The sequence below is a fragment of the Coenobita brevimanus genome, chromosome 8 (genome assembly GCF_032717465.1).
Source record: "Coenobita brevimanus isolate Jiangsu-jjx chromosome 8, ASM3271746v2, whole genome shotgun sequence".
Taxonomy (NCBI): domain Eukaryota; kingdom Metazoa; phylum Arthropoda; class Malacostraca; order Decapoda; family Coenobitidae; genus Coenobita; species Coenobita brevimanus.
Window position 1 is genome coordinate 6,997,007 of NC_136961.1, and position 24,271 is coordinate 7,021,277.

The 24,271-nt window shown below is 43.7% G+C and overlaps 1 protein-coding gene across 1 annotated transcript in view; it reads left to right on the forward strand.

Annotated features, from left to right (window-relative positions):
* Window positions 1–24,271, forward strand: part of LOC145406364 (organic cation transporter protein-like) — a 230,470-nt gene that overhangs the window by 1,475 nt on the left and 204,724 nt on the right. Inside the window, exons 3-5 of the mRNA XM_080277527.1 lie at window positions 2,331–2,500; window positions 5,688–5,862; window positions 11,005–11,116. Of these exons, the coding sequence (XP_080133653.1) occupies window positions 2,331–2,500; window positions 5,688–5,862; window positions 11,005–11,116 (457 nt within the window). The remainder of the gene's footprint in view (window positions 1–2,330; window positions 2,501–5,687; window positions 5,863–11,004; window positions 11,117–24,271) is intronic.

Genomic DNA, 24,271 nt, shown 5'->3' on the forward strand with positions numbered 1-24,271 from the left:
GGTCTCCTTCATATTTCGCCCATAAGGTCATCAGTAACTGTAGCTCCGTAACGGTTAGAATTTGGACACATGTTCATATAACATTTTTTCCTTGGAATTCCCTCCTCTATTATTTCCCAAAGCTTTTAACTTAACTCCCGGGACACCCTGTATATATATATATATATATATATATATATATATATATATATATATATATATATATATATGAAGCCTCTGTGGTACAGTGGTAGAGTGTGCGTTTCGCACACGGGTGGACCAGGGTTCGCACCCCGCCAGGGTAATAAACTTTGGGATTGTTCACCCTGCCACGTACTGCATTGGCGGACACAAGGGGTGCTGTGGTTGAACCAGTGTCACTTACTGTAAAGTATGCTTGCACCCAGTAGGCTTGCGCTGGCTGATTACACTTGGTTCACAGACACACATCCAGAGCCACTCCAACACTACAATTACACTTACAAGCACTTCTCACCCTACATACAATCTCTACCAGACAGCCTAAGCCACTTGGTAGAGATACATTGGCTGTATTGTCCCGACTTCGGTCGGAATAGGCCGGTCCTGCAACATTGTAGGAAGTAAAAGACAGAGGAGGGGTGTCCCTAGTACCTTCTCCCCTTGGGGCTAAGATAGTAATAAATGTGTGTGTTTGGAAGAGTAAATTGGGAATGTGTCGTCCTCGGCTACCTATATATATATATATATATATAGATAGATAGATAGACACAGGTAGGTATCACATTTTTCCATGCTGTTTGAACAGGAGGCATTAAACATATCCAATCTTTTCAAAATTATATTGTGGTATTTCATTAACTTTAAAACGTTTATCGGAACAAAAATATCAAACCTAGAAAAATGACTAATGAAAATACTTCTTAATGGGTGGTGGTTTCCCAGGGCCGCGAATAATTTAAATTTAAGTATTATTCCCACACGTTAAAATCGAATTTTACATCTTGTAAAGAAAACAGTGGAACTTTGGACTTACCTACAAATTGAAGGGTTTAATCGAATGTATTTATCTTCAATGATATTTTTCTTCCAACGAATGAAAATGAACAGAATATGAACTTTGAAATCTGGATGACATTATGCGTCATTTTACAACTACTACGTAGTTATAATGAAAGTCACCTGTGAGTAGAGTTAAGGGTGATGTTTGCACTCTTGGTATCTCTTTGAGCAAACTCTACTGACACGTTCTTCTTTCTCTCTTGATCACTCATTGTAATGTTTGTTTTTCTTTTCAACGATGTTAATACTTCTAGTCAGCCTATCAACATGCAAGTGAATTGATGTTACCGTGAATCATCATCTGGATTAGACAAAAGCACCATTCATCAGAGAAACGTAATAAACTATGTAAAACCCAGCATAGCCTGGTAGTCAGGTGAAATTCTATTTTTGGTTCTGTGGTTAGGTTTGGGACTGAGCTACCACGGATCTGTTTCAATAACATTCCCTTTCCTGACTGCGATTAATACATCAAGTTTATCAGAGTTTTTCATAAATTTTGGATTTCCACAAACATCTAGTTAAATGGATATGAAGAAACGGGACTAGCCAAACACCTTGTTTTATGCTAGTGAACGTTTAGTGGCAACAGTGCACAAAGCAGTGTTTGTACCGATGCTGCCCTCTCTCAACGCAAGGTGAATCCCATCAGCGACCCCACCAAGGATGACAAGTCTGTGGCTCCTACTCTTCTCAGTTTAGGTGACTCATGCCGCCCGTTCCTGAACAGTTTTTACTGCATATGAAACGTTAGAATTCACGTGCATACTCTAGGAAATGCGCCTTAATAATGTTTTTCCTTACCAATTTATATCCGTATCTAGCACATTCGTAATTCCGTTAATGCTCTCTCTGAGTTGTATGTTCTAATCAGTGGCAAATAACGTACTTGAAACCTTCACAACAAAAACAGTTTCATCAAGTAAGCAGTGCTCTTTCCTTTGCGTAATTCACGAAACTGTTATTAAGGTACATATCATACTAAGATTCAATCAGTATACAGTAAAGAAGATAGCACATTGCTAAGGATGTGGTGTCAGGGAGCCTACAAAGGAGGTGAGAATAGGGACAAGTGTGAGCCTCTTAAAATCATAAGAATATGTGTCCAGCAGACCTCCTCCACACCTTATGCCTTCATATGTCACCAATTCGGCACTAACACCGACCGTCCATGCTGAGTACATAATAGGGTTGTCTGATTCTTAACTAAAGTAATTGTACTAACAGGGATGTTATTATGACTTGTCGGTGTGTTATGTGCAAGATGAGTACTTTCTTTTAATTAAGTCTGAGTTATTAATTGTTCCCAGTCGCAGCCCGGGGTCGAATTCGAGCCATTTTGGACACCAGATCACTTCTCTGACCACTCGACCACCACCAGCTCCTCCTGTATCCGCCATGGAAGACAACTTCGACGCCATCCTGACCAAACTGGGCACCGGAAAGTGGACAATGCTGTACCTTCTCTCCATGATGTACTGTAAGACTTTTATCTTTTCTAGGACCGAACGAATTTATTTAACTCTGAGAAGACTTTTCGTAGTGGAGAACTTCAGTGGTGATTGCTCCTACCCCTTCACTACGTCAGCTTTCCACAAAGTTATAGTCTATATATATAATTGTCGAAATATCATCGTGTTGAAATGATTAATTCTTCATTGCGAGAGTGTCATTCTGATGTTATTCGTTTGTTATTTCCAAAGTATTTTATTTAGTTTTTTGAGGACTTTCTTTTATTTAACTACAAGAGCTAGATATAGCCTTCATTAACTCCTGCACTATCACTGCTTCCACTTAATCTGAATAAATCGGCCGGGGTTGGCAACACTGCTGTGCGTCCTCTTCAGGGTGTATTGAAAAATTTACTGTTCTTTTTCTTTTCTTGCAAGTGGACCCATACAGTACAATGATATCTTTATCAGTTTGATCACGCTACGTCGAAACAATTCTATTTAGCTTATGAGAGTTACCTACAGGTAGAGGGAGTAACCCATTCAGAACGATGATCGTGATTTTGTTCTTGGCGCTGTTAGATTAAGTATGAGAAGAGCCCCATACAAATGAAGGGTTTAAAGGAAGGCAATATCTGACCCTTCTACTTATAAAACTTTCACCCACATGGAATAAACTCAAATGGAGACGGGAGAAATAAGGAATAAAAGACGCCCTTATAGGGAAGGAGTTAAGTAAATATAGTAAATAACAAGTGCTCGTGGGCCCTTTGGGCCCCTCGCATTTGCTCCTGCGGAGGGCTCTCGCGCTGCTATGACTTAGTTATACCTATGGGCAAAAAATTCTACGGAGATCCTATGCCGGGCTTCGGGAGCAGCGTTTTTGGGTCAAAATGTGATCGCTCATTAAATATAGTAAAAGTTTTTCAATCGTGATGGGACCAAGTTTTTTCACATCAGCGAATTTTTTGCCATTTCTGTGCTAAGTTTGGTGCGATCTGAATGTGTAGTTTCGGCTGCCCAACACACACACACACACACACACACACACACACACACACACACACACACCTACTGCTATTGTATATTAGATAGATCTCTGCATTAACTTCATGATAATAAGCATTGTGGCTATCATAACGTTTCATCCCGAGAACGTGCTCTCCTAGTTAGTTTTGATAACAGTCAAAATATTGCACATCATCTGTGGTAAATGCGTTAATGAACGCTATATCTAATCCCTTCAACTCGAAAAAGTTTCTCCAATGCTGAATACGAATTGTTGAAGGCACTTTGATTAAAATTAACGGACTTTAGACGCTAAAGCAACATAGCTTGAAACATGAACATATAACACAATCATCCATCATATGTACACCTTTTCCCTTTGCATGCATAGAAGAGTATTTTGGGGAGTTTACCACAGTATTAATTATAATTATATATAAATGATAATTTTTTATTATCTAATATACTATAGCAGTAGCTCTGTGTGTGTGTGTGTGTGTGTGTGTGTGTGTGTGTGTATTTTGGGCAGCCGAAACTGCACATTCAAATCACACCAAAATTGGCACGAAAATCGCATAATAATCGCTGATGTGAAACAAACTTGGTCCCATCACGATTGAAAAACTTTTACTATATTTAATGAGCGATAAAAGTTTCGCCAAAAGACGCCGCTCCCGGCACCCAGTCAGTTGCCATGGCCAAGTGGTTAATGTCTTGGACTTGCATGCGGGCAACTTGGGTTCCATTCCCGAAGCTCCAAATAACATGATCAATTGGTTAGCTGCAAAAAATCCAAGTGACAACGTTAGATTAGAACACCACATAAATGGACCATCATGGGCCTTTCGATGTTGCCTTGACAGACGATAATGACAACGTTAGACTAGAAAGCACATAAACGTGACTCAGATTACCTGAAATGATCGCAACACGTGCGAAGCACAAGAGCCCTTTGCAAGTGCGAGAGGGCCCGAAGGGCCCACGAGCGCTTGTAATTATAGATAGAAGCAGCCCAGGTATACAGATATATAAAAAAAAAAAAAATACTGCTATCTTATGCTGAGACTTAAACGCTAGTGTAATAGAATTTAATGAATGTATACTTATGTATGGAGCTTGTTTTGGGTTAAAATTGTATTATTATTATTATTATTATTATTATTATTATTATTATTATTGTTATTGTTATTATTATTATTATTATTATTATTATTATTATCATCATCATCATCATCATCATTATTATTATTATTATTATTATTATTATTATTATTATTTAATATTTTTATTCAAAGTCTACTTCAGAAGAATAATAACCATGAGGTTTCATGGGTTTATGAAGGTAGATTTCTTAGGTGCCCAAAGTTCTGAATAAAATGGTCTTTTAATTCAGAAGCACATAACTGAGTTTTAGTATATATTTTACTGAAATTTGCAGTTTTTCTAATTTGCTCGTCCAACGTTGGAAATTCATTCAATTCATTTATCATGGTTCAGCTCTCTAAGGCGCATGAAATTTGACATGGAATTTAACTTTGAAGAAGGAATAAAATGATTTTTGAAGAATTAAAATTGGTTAATATACTGTATAGCTGATTTATTGATTTTTATTATTGTTGAAAATTACCAATTTTCTTGATGGTACATTGAAATAGGGCAACATATTTTGCATCATATCTGCAGCCCGAATTCCACTAGACACATGGTTTCTGGTTAGGCAAATACTGTTGTAATGACTGATAAAGGAGTATGAATATGACCCCTTTAAAACTCATACTTTTATACCACGCCACGCACATTACTGGAAAATATTGGTGATTCCAGGATGCATGGAACGCAGATGATGGGCTATGCCATTTATTTCTTGATTAGGACATTACTACTCAAAAGCATTGCCTTACAAAAAAGGATCATCCGAATAACAGCATTAACATGGATTTCTACGAATTTTTGTATTCGATCTTCATGCTCATCTCCCTCAGCGTCCCATCACCACGACCCATGGATACGAAGAATGGCAAAATAACCTACTTATATGCAAAAATAGGTCTTTATTATGTATACAAAGGAACAGTCATAATGCAGGCACAAGGTGAAAAACAAAATTTATTTGTTACCTGTTATTCCCATAAGTGCTCCTTCAGCTTGAAATAAGATCAGTATCAAAGCAAAGCTGTTGTTACTGGTACCTTTTCCTTTCACTACCAGGGTACTCCTTGTTGCCGTACCACGCTATAGCAGGTGTGTTTATGGCTCCACCTATCAACCACAAGTGCATCCCCCCGCCCCATGCTAGCACCCCCACCCTCGTCCTCCCGCCAGACGCCCAGCACACACCCGCCAACACCTCCTACACCTCACCACCCGACCTTCCCTACGAAGAGTAAGTCATGCAGGGCATCGGATTTTACAAGTAGTCCCTGAACATTTGCACTAATCAGGAAGCGATTCTTTTGTTAAATTTGAGCAAAATAATGTTCCATCATCATGGGTCGAATTCACATTCTTGAGAGAGCTACGGTTATTAATGGTCATGTATTTGAAGAGTGAGGGAGAACATTTAAGCTGAATGGGTCATCAGAAATAGTAACACCATAACAGGTGGCAGCAAGATCCATGTCGATCGACTGTTTTATACTAAAAAAAAAAGTAGCCAAAGAATAATTTTATGTTCATGAAACAGTTCCTGAGATACCCTGTATAGGTCTCTCTCTCTCTCTCTCTCTCTCTCTCTCTCTCTCTCTCTCTCTCTCTCTCTCTCTCTCTCATCTTTGTAACTGTGTTGGTGGGTGTGGTGTGGGATCTATGCATCACTTTCCATTATGGAGTACGTATAGCATTTATCTAGGTTCACCCTCTAACCTCTGTTTTGTCTAACTTTCTCATTCAAGAATCAACCGCTACTCTGAGTCTTTCATGCATGAAGCTAGTTAAAAAAGGAAAAAAAAGGAAAACTTATACCATTAGAGTATGAGATAATACCAGCAGCTAAATCACATTCGTTATTGCGAAGTCACCAAACTTTTGTTTATATCAGCATTGCAAATGACTATACTGTCCCCGTCTTATCCACCAGTCATCATTACAACAAGCAGTCTCAGCACAGTTCGGCCGATCATTAGTCTACTGCAAGCGTGTTAATAAAAACATCCTTTTACGGTTATTATTTTCAAATAATAAATGCATTTATTCCTTCGCTGTCTGTGCATAATGAAGTACAAGTGAAGGTTTACTTGTACATAAATATGATACTTTTAGCTTCTAACACTGGTGTTGGAAAGGGGCACTTCCACATGCTGGCACTGAAATAGACAGAACAGCTATGCAGTGCGAATGTCCCGCAACTCCTCCATGTCCCCTGAAAAAACAGTGATGGACGGCAGGAAAAAGGCAGCTTCCGCCTGCAGTCCACTGGACTCACATTCACAATCACGACAGCTTCTACCGCTGTTGTACGAAAAGCATGAACTCTGGTAACTACGTCAGTCATATGACGTATTCCTTATTTAATTCTTATTAAGCTTAAAGTGTTTTAATCATCTCTGGAGCTTTGGTCAACCCCCTTTTATTTTATACGAGGAAGAAGGAACCAAAGGCTGTGGACCTACTATTATTGTTCCTTCCATGAGAAAAACAAAATACAAGGGAGCCAAATTCAAGATCTGATCATTTCGAGATGCCTGGACACACTGCGTTTGAAAGATTGAGATCATAGCTAGCAGGAAATACGGACAGAAGGAGACCGTTCCAGAGTTCACCAGTTGCATAAATGAAGGACTGGGAGTAACGGTTAACTATTGCATTAGACAGCTGGACAGAAAAGGGATGAGAGTTTGCTGCTAGACGGGTGCTATGCGCCTGTCGTAAATGTGGAGGAATGTATGCAGATAGTTCAGAGGAGCAGTGACCATTGAAGTAGAGATAGAAAAGAGATAAAGATGCAACAGTGCGGCGAAGAGACAGAGGTTGAAGGGAGTCAGTACGACGAGGAGAGTTAATGAGATGAAACCTTTGACTCCATCCTATTGAGAAGAGCTGTATGTGGGGAGCCTCCCCACACATGAGAGTTGTACTCCACACAGGGGCGGATAAAACCCTTGTATAGAGTCAACAATTGTGCGGGGGTAAAGAAGGAACAGAGTCGGCTTAGCACACCTAATCTCTTGGAAGCAAATTTTATAAGAGATGTAATATGGTCTTTCCAAGATAAGTCTCGAGTAAATGAAACCCCAAGCATGTTCAAGGATGATGCAGGATTAAGCTGAATATTATTAAACGTTAGTGGGTATACATGTGGAAGATTTTGTCAGGTTGATAGGTGTAAAAACTGAGTCTTTCATGTATTAAAAACAACAAGATTAATATTACCCCAGTCAGAGATACGAGCCAAGTCAGACATTAGGTGTGCCATAGCTTCATCCCTTGTTTGTTGAAGTAAATGCTGAGATGGACATTGCGGGAACCGAATGGAAAGGTGAAGGATGGAATCATCAGCATATGAGTGGATAGGGTTAGATGTACAGCTTAGAGGGTCATTGATGAATAAAAGGAAGAGAGTTGGTGACAGGACAGAGCCCTGAGGAACACCACTGTTGATAAATCGAGAAGAATGATGGCCGTCTACAACAGTGGCTATAGAAAGACCAGAAAGGAAGCTAGAGATGAAGGCACAGATAGAAGGATAAAAACCGTGTGAGGGCAGTTTGTAAATTAAAGATTTATGGCAGACTCGATCGAAAGCCTTAGAGATGTCAAGTGCAATGGCAAAGCTTTCACCAATGTCCCAAAAGGAGGATGACCAGGAGTCTGAAAGGTAGGTGAGAAGATCGCCAGTGAAGCGTCCCTGATGGAACCCATACTGACGATCAGAAAGAAGGTTGTGATAGGAAAGATGCTTTAAAATCTTTCTCTTAAGAATAGACTCGAAAACATTTGAGATACAGGATGTTAAAGCAATTGGACGATAGTTAGAGGGTTGGGAATGGTCACTCTTCTTTGAGACTGGCTGAATGAGAGCAAACTTCCAGGAAGAAGGAAAGGTACAAGTTGATAGACAAAGGCGAAAGAGTTTGCCTAGGCAGAGTGTAAGCACAGAAGTACAGCTCTTGAGAACAACAGGAGGGACTTCATCAGGCCCATATACCTTACTAGTCCTAAGGCCTGTGATGGCAGAAAATACATTAGCTGAAGAAATTTCAATGTCAGCCATGAGAAAGTCAGAGGGGGGAAGTGATGGAGGAACAGCACCGGAATCACCTAAGGTGGAATTGGAGGAGAAAGTCTGAGCAAAGAGGTCTGCTTTATCAGTAGAAGAAATAGGTACAGAGCCATCAGAGTAGAAAAGATGAGGGAAGGATGATGATGCAAAGTTGTTAGAAAGGTTTTCGGCAAGGTGCCAGAAGGAGCGGGAAGGAGTCGAGTTGGAGAGATGAGAGCATTTAGTACTGATGAATTTATTTTTACCGAAGCAAAGAACAGACTTAGCCTGATTCCGGGCAGAAACGTATAAAAGATGTGATTCAGGGGTGGGTTGGCTCCGGTACCTTTTATAGGCCCTCTCCTTGTTGCGGACGGCATTAGAATAAGCGTGATTAAATCAAGGCTTTCGTGCAGTAGTCAAAGGAAATGAGAAAGGAATGTATGCCTCCATGCCCGAGAGAATAACCTCCGTAATGTGCAAGGCACATCCAGATGCCTCCCGGCCATGGAAGCAATAATCAGTCCATGGAAAATCAAAGCAGTACTGCTTGATGGCCTCCCAATCCGTAGCTCCAAAGTGCCACAGACGACGTTTCTTTGGAGGGTCCACAGGCTGTACCGGAATAATAGGACAGGTTAAGGTGATAAGGTTGTTGTATACGAGCAACCTTTCTTAAACTGAATAATCTAGAGGTAACGAGAATCAAAGAGAGAGAGAGAGAGAGAGAGAGAGAGAGAGATGCTAATGGACACAGGGGGCCATAAAACGGTCTGTTCAGTATTTCTGTACTTTTAGTATTATCCACTCATTTGCTGATGACTCCACCCATCCCTTCTCTACCTGTTTCTCACAGGGTATATTACAATATTTAGTTCAAGAACCATAAAAAAGGCTTTTTTTATTTTTTATTTTTATTGCCCATTACTTCTGACACGGGTAACAAAATCCTCGTTATCTATAATGCTTTAAAACTTAATTCCTCATAATTGCTCCTAAAGTCTTTCTTGATATTTTTCTCGGGATTCATCAATGAAAAATTTAACTACTTTCCTCTCAGCATCTGGTTTTCAAAGTTTGGATCTGCTAATCTTGCTCAGTATTTTCTTTATGAGTTCCGTTGTTGATTTTGTACAGGGACTTTATGCTCCTGTGTGTATGTGGGTGAAGGATGTCCCATCGAATTGCAACTTTTCCAGGTACGTTTGGACCAAAGAGATTTGTCTTATCAACTCCCTTCTCTTACCGTCTCCCTTCAATCTCTCCTTTCACCGCAATACTGAATCTTTTCCTCTACTATCGTTGTTTGTCACTGTTGTTCTGAACTGTTCATTCTCATCCTTCAATAATTACTGTTAGCGCGCAAGATGCGTCTAGCAGCAAAGTCACATTCTTTTCAGTCCATCTCTGTAATGCAAGAGTTAATTAGTATTTTGTCCCTCATTATGCAACTCGTCAGCTCTGCAACCGTCTTCACAGTTTTCGTTTCTCTTATCCAATGACCTCTATTCTTTTAATAGCATTATGTCTAAAACATCAAAAAGAATGGATCTTGATCTTGGCTATCTTTTATGTAGTTTTCATGGAAGGAGGATCTTGTTATTCACGCTTGTGACTTTAGTACTTTCTTTCTTCTGCAATAAAAAGACAGCAGAAGAGCTAATCATGATATGATTACTCAGGACACAGTATGTAGTTCCCATGTAATTAATCATTTTTGCTAGTTAGTCCCACAGTTGATAAAACACACGTTAAGTGTGACGAAGGGTTCATGTATTTTTCTGTACAAATTATCAGGACACCTTCCTGTAGTGGCACTGGTATAACTAAAAAGCTTTGCAGCCCAGCTATGCATACGTCTTCCAACTCTCCCTATCCCGCAAAAGAAGATGGACTACAGAAGGGATTCATCAGCCTCCAGTCCACCGGGTTCACATCCAGATGAGACTGGGGCACAACAACAACAATAACAACAACAACAGCGGACAAAGATCTTGATTCTTTTTATCTTACAAGTTATTTTCATTTCAGAGCATCCTAATATTAATTTGAATTCTTTATTATATTGCACCTGATGATAAAATTTTAATATCCCATAGAAGTACAGTATTATCTAAATTTGCCCTTCACTGCATAAACTTGATCTTAGATACTCCACGAGGAAACAATGTGTGGAAGTAGATGCGACACAGAAATTACTCACATCAGCAGCAAATGCATCCTGAATCTTTTGCTGTGGCTGAAAATGTGTCCTACAAATGAGTCCTGCTAAGTACAACCCGTGTATGTGTAGCCATCCCTTTACCACTTTCTTCCCTGCCCCCTCAGTGACTCATGCAGCTACCTGACAGAGGACGCCATGACGGGCAATCCTGTCAAGCAGCCATGCACCCTGTGGGACTTTGACAACAGCACCTTTACTTCTACAGTCACTTCGGAGGTCAGCAAAAGTGCAGACTTTACACTTCCTTACATAGTACGTTTGGTGGCGACTAATCTTTAGATTTTCGTCTAGGTTCTGCCATTCATTTTTGATTACCATTACTTAGGCAGATATAGTTAGTTTATGAGAAATTTCTTGAGGTGTAACAGTCAATGAAGTTAATATGTTATCCATCCAATGGGGGACTAGTGAAGCTGCCTACAGCTTGAGGCCACCACGGTCAACAGCTTTCCTACCCCGGGTTCGTGGTAAATTACCGTGATTTTTCTCTGTTGATGTGAAAACCTGTGTAGCAAGTTACCATCATACACTACTGAAGTATTGAAAAGCTTCGTAAAAAAAATATAACAGGGGATAATACATTGCTCTCGTTGTTTTATTTCCCCGAAAACGAAGCCCTAATTTTGAAAACCTGGCACTTATATATTTCTTTTCTTCTTTATAATGAAGCTGCTTCAAAGCTGAGTTAATTCTTGCCTTTTGATATGTTCGATATATACTGTAGTTTTAGCCATGCACTTGTTTTGTTTGTGTCAGTCTCTCTTTTGGCAGAAATTTAATGATGATGTATTAAATTATTTTATATCAGCCATCCGAGCTCAGAGACAGTCCCCATTCCATGCTTGATATGACCTATTTGAAAGTGATGATAGCGCGTTTTCCTAGGGGGATAAGCCATGATCAAATCTTGGGACGGGGACTGTCTCTCAACTCTGATGACTGATGTAGAATAACTTAATACATCATCATTAAATTTTCGCCAAAAGAAACACTGACACAAGAGCATGGCTAAAACTACAGTATAAATCAAACATTTCAGGAGGCAAGATTTAACTCAGCTTTGTAAGAACTTCAATAAGAATGATGAAAAGTAATATATAGTTGCCAGGTTCTCAAAACTTGGGCTTTGTTTTCAGGGAAATAAAATGAGAACAATGTTTTCTCCACCTTTATAAATTTGTTATGATTTTTTTTCAGTACTTCAGTAGTTTATGATGGTGTTTGTTCACATTTCAACAGAGAAAAACCTCGGTAACTGAACACATGCTTGGGACAAAGAAGCTGTTAACAGTAAGAGACATCTGGTGGCAGACGATATCCAGAAGTCCCCCATTTGAAGCATCTTTCAGTGAGGTGAAAAAAAACAACTGGAGGTTTGATGAATAAATGCATTACCCATTAGCAGCTTAACCCGTCGCATCCCACTGACATATATATATGTTCAAATGTTTTGTCACTGTGAGTCATGTTGACGTATATAAACGCACAGCAATTGCAAACTCCCTAATTTGCACAATTTTCAAATTTTGCGCGTGATTTTTGGTACGCATATGCAGGCAAGCTTCCCTAACTGCCACCAGGCGGGCCCGCTCCCAGACCCTGCATGACCCGCTCGCTTCCTTGTCTCGGCCACTCACACGTTAGCAGTGACCCAGGTCAGACATGGAGCGTAGAGGTCTCTCTGAGGATGAAATTCAATCTGCCCTGGATGCCTTCAAAGGTGATAGTGATTCTTCACTGGATGACAATGTGGAGGAGATGGATTAGGTGCAGCCTGAGGAGGAAACAAGCAGCAGTGATGAGGAGGTCCCTTTTGCTGAGAAAATTGCGGTATGTGACATACCGTAGGGCAAGGGAAGATCAGCCTGGACGCCATACACATGCACGGACCTCTCTCCAGCCCCTAGACAAAGAGTCAGATGAGGACGAGAACGAGGACAGTGGCGTAGGACGTGATGTTATCTCATGGTTGGGGAGGGAGAAAATTTTGCTGCGAGGATCCGAAGATGCGGCAAGAAGGAAAATCAGGTATGGTCCTTCAGTGTTGTCTGGGGAGGGTGCGAGTGGCATGGCGGGAGTGAGGGGTGAAAGGGAAAGTGGTGTGGCGGGAGTGAGCGGTAAAAGGGAAAGTGGTGTGAGGGAGGCAGCACGAGCACATGGTGTACATGGGCAGCAGGGAGGCGAGGTGGAGCCACTCCCTAGCACATTTTTCGCCCCACAATATTCCCGCACTTCCTCCCCACAGCCCCATAATGTGGGGAAAGGAAGGAATGGGAAGGGAAAGGGGAAAGGAAAAGGGAGAGGGAAGAGGAGTGCAAGTGGGGAAGGATGACGCTTTCCACCTCCCAAACCTCCCCCACCACCCTCCCCTCCCCACCCTGACAAAGGCGACGATGGGGACGAGGCTGGAGATGGTAGTGTGTCATGGGACTGGGAAGATGGAAGTAATTTCACTCCCATCATTCACTCCTTCACTGAGGAGTGGCGGTCTGGCTGCATGGCTCCAGGTATCCACGCGGGCTCCACCAGGGTGGATTTCTTCCTCCTGTTCTTTGGGGAGGACTTTGTGGGCCACATAGCAGAGCAAAAAAACTTATTTGCAAGCAGCCAGCACCATGAAAGCGAGCATCAAGGTACAATGAGCAGGCATTCCCAACAATGACTGTCCGGTAACCTTAGGTGAGATGTTCATATTTTTGGCTCTGGTTTTCTTGATGGGTGTAGTATGATAAAATCAAATTCCTGCATACTGGTCCATGGACCCAATGACCAGCACACCTTTCTCTGGTAATGGGTTGCAATCGATTCCAGCAAATTCTCAGCTGCCTCCACTTTTACACTGCAGACGACCCTGCTGATGCTAATAACTCAGATAAAATGAGGAGAATTAGGCTTGTCTTCGATCACCTATGGGAAATGTTCCACTTGTCCTTTTATCCTTACAGAGACCTCGCCATAGACGAAAGTCTTGTGTTGTGGAGAGGCGATATTTTCTTTCACCAGTACATACCCAGCAAGAGACACCATGTCGGGTTCAAGATCTTTGGTATGCATGACTGTAAGATTGGTTATGTGCAAGACATAGTCTTGTACTTTGGCGCACTGACAGATTTAATAGAAGATCGTAGTATTGGACTCTCAGGGGCCATGGTGAAGACAATGATGGAGGAGTACCTTCATTGTGGTCATATGCTGTACCTGGACAACTGGTACACTAGCCCTCTTCTCGCTCAGTTCCTCCAACAACACGACACCAGAGTCTGTGGTACAGTAAAGAGAAACAGTCATATGGTCAAGGTTGGGAGGAAACTTGACAAGAACAAGGTGGTTTTCTTCCAGGCAAATAACATCCTTGCCACCCTGTGGAACCACAACAGTGATGTTTGCCTCCTGTCGACTGTACACCGTCCCATGATGCACCGCAAAGACTCTGTGGATCACTGCAGCGAGAGGAGGTACCACGTTTGGGAACTGGAGTTGGTACTGTACTACAATATCAACATGAGGCATGTGGATCAGGCTTACTCCATGATTTCCAGTGTGGAGTGTGCCAGGACCATGATGAAGTGGTACAAAAAGCTCATTTTCCACTTGTTCGACATCACGGTCCTCAATGCACACTACCTCCACGCCATGACATCGGGAATCTCTGAGACATTTGAGGGATTTGTGAGGGAGCTGTCTCATGAAATTATCGCCAGGTATGCACAGGACAGGACCCCACACCGAACTCGCATCCCCAGTTCCGCCCAGACTCCCCTATGCCTCTCAGGACACCACTACCTGAGCAAGCCGTCCTAGACACCAGTGCCGCTGCAATGTATGCAAGCACTCCACAGTAAGACCAGCCACTCAGAGAAAAGACACAAGATATGTGTGTGTAGACTGCAACGTAACGTTGTGCCTTGAGCCATGTTTCAAGGAATATCACACCTTCCTACATTACTGATACTGTGTGCGTTAATGATAATATGACACTCACTGTAGAAGTAAAGCCTGTACATATGCGATAATATGATGCTCAGTATAATGGTAAGGCCTGTAAGTCTGTGATAAGAATTATATAAAGTTGCAACGGGTGTAATGTTAGTGTGAAAGTATTATATAAGTTGAAAAATAGTATAAGTTGAAAAAAGTGATATAGCGAGTTCAGTCACTGTGTAAATATGCGATAATATGACGCTCAGTTGAATAGTAAGGTCTGTAAAAATGTTATAGCAATTATATAAAGTGGAAACGGGTGTAATGTTAGTGGAAAAGTATTATATAAGTTGAAAAATAGAGTGTAAGTTTAAACAACAGTTATAACGACTTCACACGCTATGTAAATATATGTTAATATTACGCGAAATTTTATCGTAAAGCCAGTAAATATGTGAAAACAGTTCTCTAAAGTGGAAAAGGGTATAATGTTATTGGAAAAGTATTATGTAAGTGGAAAAAAGAGAATGTAAGTTGAAACAACAGTCACAGCCAGGTCACTCATTACTTAAATGTGCACTAGCATTACGCTAAATATTATCATAGGGCCTGTAAATATGTGAAAACAGTTCTCTAAAGTGGAAAAGGGTATAATGTTATCGGAAAAGTATTGTGTAAGTTGAAAAAAGTAAATGTATGGTGAAACAACAATGTTAGCAAATCATCTGTGAAGAATTTGAGCGATTTCGCTAGGTTCGCCCGATGGAACAATGCTTATTTCACCTCTGTTTTTGTATAAAAACCAATATACTCTTGTACTATATGTTTTTTTGTTTGTAATAAATAAATATCTACCTATTGTGAATGGTTTCCCATACTAATCCCTAACATAGAAATCGTGACAGCCACAGAGCACCTCCATAGAACACATTAACAGGTGTAACGAAGGTATACCTGTGTAGGCCACTTATAGACCCCAGTGACCACTTTCTTTGTGATTTTCCATTGTTTCTCACCCAAAGTGGAGGTTAGAGCCAAAAAAATATTTCTCCGAAATTGGTCAGGATTTGGGGGAGTCAGTTGTGGAAAAGTGGTCGGGACAGGGCGGGGTAACAATGTTTATAAAATACCCAGGTCCCCAACACAACAGGTCGAAATATATACTGCAGTTCTGGTTAAAAAAAGGGTGCAGGGGAAAATGCATGCAGCCACAACCAAATCACGGGGGTACAAGTGTCTGCCCATGAAGGACACAGAGAGCTGGTGCACCCCACAGCTGGAAGTCCCTCTAACCCAGAACCGCCACACCACCCATCGAGCCACCAGTACCTGCAGCAGCGAGGGCTCATCAATTTAGTGCTTGCTAGAGGCAGCACAACAGGGCTTGCTAGAGGTGGCATGGCCACTCAGAAGGAGAGTGTTCCAATGTGCTTGCTAGACACGGCCTCCACTAACTTGTTAGAGGCTGCTTGGCCATGCAAGAGTTCCAGTGTTCTAGTGTGCTTGCTAGATGTCGCACCCCCAAGCTTGATAGAGGCGGCTTGGCAACGCAGAAGGAGTTCCTGTATTCCCATGTGCTTGCCACATGCAGCGCCCCCCGAACTTGCTAGAGGCAGTTTGGCAATGCAGAAGGAGTTCCAGACCACGCACTCCCCAGAGTCCAGGAGACTTCATCAACATGACAGTGAAGCTGAAGCCAGCCCCACCCCCCCACAACCACACACATACATACCCTCCCACAGGTAGAGAATGCCCTCCCACCCCTGGAAAAGGAATCACGGGTCTGGTGACATAAACTTGTTCCGATTGTCTCATGTCACTTATAGCTTTACCACCAGACCCACTCTGGTCACAAACATACAACCCTATCACTAGATGATGAGGGAGAAAGAGCCAGACATCAGGCCTCCACTTTTCCAGCGCCAAGGTCATAGCCTATCTCCCCCTAGCCCCTTTGCCTTATCATCACTGATTCATCACCATAACACCCGTACAGACATAGAGATAAACCCCAGCCCTCTTCCTTTTCCAGAGAATACTCCAGCAGCGAGTGTAAGTGTTATATGAGGGACATCTCCAACCAGATTTCCCCCTCCCCTAGGCAATTCCCCTTCACCCCAATTGGCCATTTCCTCCTGACAGATCTCACGACTTCGGACATAAAACTGTATGTAAAACTTAGTGTCATAATAAATCTTTCGCCTTGCCATCTGGAGTTTCTGTGTTTACCCTGTACTCTTAATGTGTAGCAAGTCCTGGATTGGTGTTCCTCCCTGTTTAAAACCCCACTGGACTGGGAAAAGCCTAGTAAAACACTGGTGGTTCTAAAATTTGGAGGGAAGGCAAAGCGAAGTTTCAGTCGCTGAGGTACATTGTACACAGATGCCAACATGGCAGCACTGAGGCCCCAAACTGGACAAAATCACTACCTACTTGGAAATGGTCAAGCTGGTGTTGGACTTTTTTTGAGGACACACAAAAGATCGCAGTATTACTACCCCAGTTGGGGAAGTCAGTTTTCCTGGTAGCAGGGAAAGTTAATGCAGCCCTAACATGGGCAGAATTCAAACATAAAGTTATCAACACAGTCCAACAATCCCTCAGGGCAATCGCTGCACTATTACAGTTTAATGAAGTAAAGTTCAAGGGAGCCCTGGAAGCTACCCTTGCAGATTTGCAGAAGCTCATAATGTCAGCATATGTCCAGCTTATGGAGGAACAGCGTAAGTAGCTCATTCTTGCCCACCTAATACGTGCCCTAGCCAGGGCTGTATGAGAACATTTCACCATCCATGACACCCAAGGGTTCAACTGAGACACAGTAATAATCGGACAGCTGTTAGCATCATATACTGGGAGACAGAAGCCAATCAGAGCCGTGTGTCGCATCCCAGCCCAGCCAAATCGTAAGACTGAAGAGTGGCGAGGTACAAACCGCCCCTTCTATCCTTGTATCTGTCCATCTTCACAGGATAATCCACCGTGGTAAGATAGCTTAATCTTGATCATCTCTTAGGAGTACAAGGTGTGCAATGCATCTTGTGTCCTACATGACATGTGGGAACAAATGAAGGCCCACTGGAAGTGGCCAAATAGATGGAGCCCAACCACCACCACCTTAAGCCATCTCACATCATGTAGCCAACAATGGAGCCCATACAGAAAACACACAGGTAGAAGTCGAGGGCAAAATGGAACCAACTGCCCTCAATAACGAGGATTTGCCCCTAGAAGAGATGAACACTTCCAAAGCTGGGCTGGATTTTTAACCCACCAACTCTCGTTGATGTATGTACATATATCCACACGTTTTGTCACTGTGACTCCCATTGATGTATATGAATGCACAGCAATTGCAAGGTCCCTAATTTGCCCAGTTTTCTAATTTCCAGCATGATTTTTGGTACGTGCACACAAGACACCTTCCTCTGTAAGATTCCAGGCAGGGTCAATGCCTTACCACGCATGACTTCCCCCCCCCCCACGCCATTGTCTCGGTAATCCACCTGTTACCAGTGACCTGGCCAATAAAAACATGTTGTGCCACGGTACGAAATTCAAGGCCAGAGTGATTCCCCATTCGATGACAATGTGGAGGACAAAGTTTACATAGCATTAGAGGAAGAAACAGTCAGAAATGATGATCAGGTAATGTCGCCAAAAAAGGTCAGGTATGTTAATGTGTTTGGTGAGTGAAACAATGCTTATATTGCCTATATAACTATGTAAAAAGCAATATATTTTCGTACTACATATAAATTCATACCAAATAAATAACACCGTTTATGAGTGGTGTGGAATAGTTACCTTCCCATAGAACTCGTTATCTTTGGAGCCAGCCAGATAGAAAATCCAGTAAGGTAAGGGGTACTGCTACTTGTATTCAGTATTTTAAACCTCAGATGAGCAATTTCTCTATGAATTTTCGATGTTTCTCACCAAAACCGGAGGTTTGAGCCAAAAAAAAAATTCCCAAAATTTGTCGGGATTGAGAGGAGTCAGTTGTGGAAAATCGGTAGGGACAGGGAGGGTTAAACCCTTCCTTGTCAGTTCTGGACCTGGTGAGGGCAATCAGCAACCAGATCAAAATGCCATTCTTTACAAAGATGAAGCTCCAAGGAGCCCCTGTCAGACTCCAGGTGGACACAGGCATGGCACATTCCTGCCTGTACATGCAGTAGTACCATAAAAATCAGGCAGCCTTCCAGTCCCTCTAACCCACATCCACTGATCTCACTGGGGCAGGGTATGAACTGTTGGCTATGAGGGGCAAAACCCACCCTCTCAATAGTAATGACCCCAGAACTGTTCACCCATGCTAACTACCCTTGCATAGTGTTCGACTCCAAGTGTACAGCATACAATGGCTACCCGAGGCTGGACCTACTACAAAGAAAAAAAAAAACGGCCTACACTCTCTGGTACAGGCCATAAAAAAAAAAAAACACTACTGTGTCCCTTTATTGCCAGGCCTGGGTACCACTGAATATCTCCGCCCTGCAACCACTGCTCTTCTCCACACAGATGGGCCAACCATTTGCCGCTAACTGTGTGATTTCCACAGCCATTGTTCCCCCTCACCTCATTGCAGAGTTGCAAATGTCTCCAACAAACCCTTCACTCTCCCCAAAGGACTGGTCATAGAAGAACTGGAGATGTTCGAATCCCTTCCAGAAACACCAGACACGAAAAGCATCCCCGACCCCACCCCACCCTCCTTGCCCTACATTCCCCCTCACCTTCCCCCACAGTACCAACAGGACCTGGAGCAACTACTCTTCTGATATTAGGAGGTCTTTGCCTCACATCCACGAGACCTGGGCTGACCTGACCTGTTACACCATCCCATTCACATTACAGGACCCCACATACACCAGCCATCCTGGTGAAAAAATGGTGCAATGCCAAGAGGAAGACTGCCAGGTCCAAGAAATGCTCAAAGTGGGATAATAGCACCCTCAACAGTCCCTGGTCTTCCCCCCGTAGTCCTAGTAAAGAAGAAAGATGGATTTACCAGGTTCTGCGTTGACTACCACCAGCTAAAGAACGTGATCATCAAAGATGCCACCCCACTTCCTCGTATCGATGACTCCTTAGACTAACTAAATGGTGCATGGTGGTTCTCCATCTTAGATCTACAGTCGGGCTACTGGCAGGTACCCATCCAGTCTGAACACAGTAGCAAACCTGCCCTCTCCACAAGCGGTGGCTGACTGTACGAATTTAACGTCCTCCCCTTTGGCCTGTGTAATGGGTCTGCCACCTTCTCCTGCCTCATGGAATCAGTCTTGTGAGGGGTCACCTGGGAGACATGCCGCGCTTACATGGACGATGTGATCGTATCCTGTCACACCTGGATGGAATGCCTCGACTGCTTAGACTGGGTGCTGCGCCGTATACAGACAGCAGGGCTTAAACTCAAACCATCTAAATGATACCTGGCCTGAGAGTCCGTAACTTTCGTCGGCCATGTCATCTTGTGCGAGGGCTTGTCCCAGATCCAGAAAAGCTGCAAACCATCACAGAAAAAATGCCACCTACAGACGTCAGAGGAGTCTGTGCCTTCCTTGGTCTAGCCTCCTACCACAGGAGAATCATCCAAAATGTCACCTCCATCTGCAAAACCACTGCACGACATGACAGAAAATGTAGAGGACCTCCAGTGGACTACCCAGAGGCTGGAAGCCTTCGAGGCACTCAAGCACTACCTCACCATAGCGCCATCAGTTGCCTTTGTGGATTATACCCAACCTTTCCAATTGTATACCGATGTCTCCCCAGTGGGGATTGGTGCTGTCCTAGTGCAAGTCTGGGAGGGCAAGGAACACATCATAGCATGTGTCAGTAGGACACTGACACCATCGTAAGTCAACTACACCACCACAAAACGCGAGTGCTTACTTTTGATCCTACCTACTGACACCTCACTCATCACCATCACCGACCACAAACCCCTACAGTGGCTGTAATGATCCCAGACTACTGATGCCCTCTTAATCCGGTGGAGGGAAACCTTGGAGGAGTTCAATTTCGACATCTCATATCGCCTTGGCAACTCCACACTAACACCAATGCCTTGTTGAGGCTTCCCCTTAATTCACTCCTCATAACACAGAAAATGGGACACAATGCATCACAGAACGTCCTAATGAGACAGTAGGGGACTAGCCCAAAACTGGCGTGGATGGAGATCATCTCGGTATCCCCTCTGCTCATATTGCAGTGGAACCAAATGAAGTGGATGACCTTCTGGCCCACCTTCACCATGAGAATGGTATCCACCTTGGGCAGGAAAAATTGTTACATACTTTTAGAGACATCTACTGGACACCACATCTTCAGTCGCCACCAAATGAGTCATAGAAGATTGTAGGGCCTATGCCCTAGGGAAGGATGTCTCTCAAACCCCGGGACCCACTGGACACTTGACAGCCACCAACCCTGGCAACTGCTGGCCATGGATGTCATAGGCCCTCTTCCATCAAAAACTGCTATCCTTTTATGATTACCTTTGTATACACCTATTCTGAATTTCTAGTTGTCTGCCCCGCCAAGTCCCTCTCTGCTGTGGCAGTTGCAGAGGATCTCATCACTGATGTACTTCACTACTTTGGCCATCTGCAAACCCTTCATTTGGATAATGCCCCAAAATTCTCAGGCAAAGTTTGGGAACAACTGTTCCAGCTGTTTGGGTACAGCCTCTCCCACTTCTCTCCTTACCACCCCCAGGGATGCACCATCAGCGAGAGAAGCCACCGGAGCCTCGCTAACCAACTTCGGACCCAGCTAGTCACCGTGGACACCGAGGATTGGCCATCCCAAGTGAAAAATCATACAATGGGGGGTGGACACCTGCCCCCAGGTGGATAGTATCATGCCCCATGAATGCATCTTCGGAAAGCCCATGCTACTACTCGCATTGTGGCACTTAGCCCTGCCACTTACCAGCACCGCCACCTGAGATCCACTCTCACACCTCAAAAACTGGCTCCACCACATGGAATCCAACCAGGAGATACCGAAGGACGAGACTTCACCAGATAACCCCTATCAAGTAGGCCAACTCTATCAAGTAGGCCAAAGAGTCATGGTTGCTAGGTTGCTCCTCGACCACAAGTTGCAAACCAAATTCTTGGGCCCTTTTGAAATTACATGTGTGCCAAATTGTTACCAGGCAGTCATTGACTTTCATGGTAAAGCCAGGGTCTACTGCAACTGGCGTGGAAGATGTTACAATCCATGTCCGAACGATTAGACCAACACTGAGCCTAGCGATGTGAAAAACCCCTAAGTCACTCAACACCGTCACCAACTGACCCAGATGCCCACCCCTCCCCATAACTTTCCACCCCATCCCTCCCCTCTTGGAGCCACCACCGCCTCACTCCCTGCCTCCCCATCTGCTCCACTGTCATCTTGTCCTATGAACCACTCGGTTCACTGCCTGCCTCTCCTTCACTCCAAACCAGCTATTCTATTCCACAAAACTCCAGCCACCCACTCACACAACCAGCCCCAGATCCCCAATCCTGTTCTCCCCACCAACCAACCCTTCTCCCCACCCCTCCACCAAATCCACCCCCTCACCCCACCCCTCTCCTAACCCCACCAGCACTGCCTCATCCCCATCTCAACTAACCACCACACCACCCCACTCTGTGCTTCCATCCATGGATTCTTCCCCCTTCCTACCTCTGCATGGCCCCCACGGCCTTCCTCAATCCCATCTTCATCTCCTCATAGCCTCAACTCGACCTCGAGCTCCTCGTCTTCCTTCTCCCGTTTGATCAACCAAAGGAGTTGCATTCCAGTCTTCACCAGATCGGGCTGGCAATCACGAGCTCCACATAGATACAGCCCCACAATACCACCACATCTGCATCCCCACCCATGTCATCCCCACCAATCCCCGCCACCACTCCCCCATCCAGCATAACACCACAATTCTCCGAAATCCAGTCTCTCACAAACACATACATCCACCCACTATGCCAATACCTCACCCCCTCGCAGCAGTACTTTTGCATCCATTTCCATGGATGACAAGTCAATCTCTAGGTCAAAAGTCACCATACGAATCCCTACCACAACTACAGCCTCTACCATGACCGCCATCTCCTCTCTCCAGCCACAGCCGAACCAGGTCAGTATGTTCATCCAATATGCCTTCTGGGTCTCACAAGATGGACAACAAAGAAGAATTCAGAAGCCCCTGCACTTGCCCCAGCTGTTAGCCAGTTATCCCCAGCAAGCTCTATGAACCTCATCAAAGACCTCACCAAAGGACCTAATGAACGATCCCGCTCCTGGTATCGCCTCCTCAAGCTCAAACCAACGACTGTTACCAGCCAAGAGCAAATATTCAACCTCCTGCCACGAGGTGGTGGCTTACAAGATGATGGCAGTGATAAAATACGTGGTGCCCTAACATGCAAGTCAAAAAATCTATCACAGTTTCGGCTAAAAAGGGGGCAGGAGAAAATGCATGCAGCCACAACCGAGTCATTGGGTATGAATGTCCAGCCAGTAAGGACAAAGGGAGCTGGTGCACCCTGCAGCCAGAAGTCCCTCTAGCCCAGAACCGTCACAATACCCATATCACTGATTGAGTCACCAGTACCAGCATCAGAGTGGGCTTGTCAACTTAGTGCTTGCTAGAGGCAGCACAACCGGGTTTGCTAGAGGCGACTTGGCCAAGCAAAAGTAGTTCCAGTGTTCCAGTGTGCTTGGTAGAAGCAGCACCCTCGAGCTTGCTAGAGGCAGCTTGGCAAAGCAGAAGGATTTTCTGTTTCCCACTGTGTTTGCTAGATGTGGTATCCCTGAGCTTGCTAGAGGCGGCTTGGCAACGCTGGAGTTCCAGACCACGAACTCCCTGGAGTCCGGCAGGCATCCCAATGTGACACTGAAGCTTGAGTCAATCACCCCCCCCCACACACACACACATCCCCATCCACCCCTTGGAAAGGAATCCCAGGCCTGGTGACATAAACTTGTTGTTCTGACTGTCTCGGGTCCCTTCTAACTTCACTGCTAGACCCACTGTGAGCACAAATCACACATCCCTATTGCCAGACCAAGAGGAAGAAAGAGCCAGACTTTAGGCCTCCACTTTTCCTGAGCTTGGACAGCCGAGGTATGGTCCCGGTGAAAAGTCTGTTCCACAAACGTGTACTTTGTTTATGTGCAGACAATAAATTTTTTTTGCCAACGCCACCTACATTCGTAGCACTATCAAACTCAGAGTCTCCATTTAGGTTAAAGGTGCTTTCTATTTTTCCTATCATCTGTATATAGTAACTGATTTGAAGGCATTGTGACATCATGTGTGACTCTGACCAAATTTTTGCCAAAAGTGGACTGACTTGGTACATTTAGACTTTGCTTCCCAAGATTTCAAGTACAGATGCTCTAGTTTCGAAGATCAGTCAAGGAAAATTCTATTGACTACAA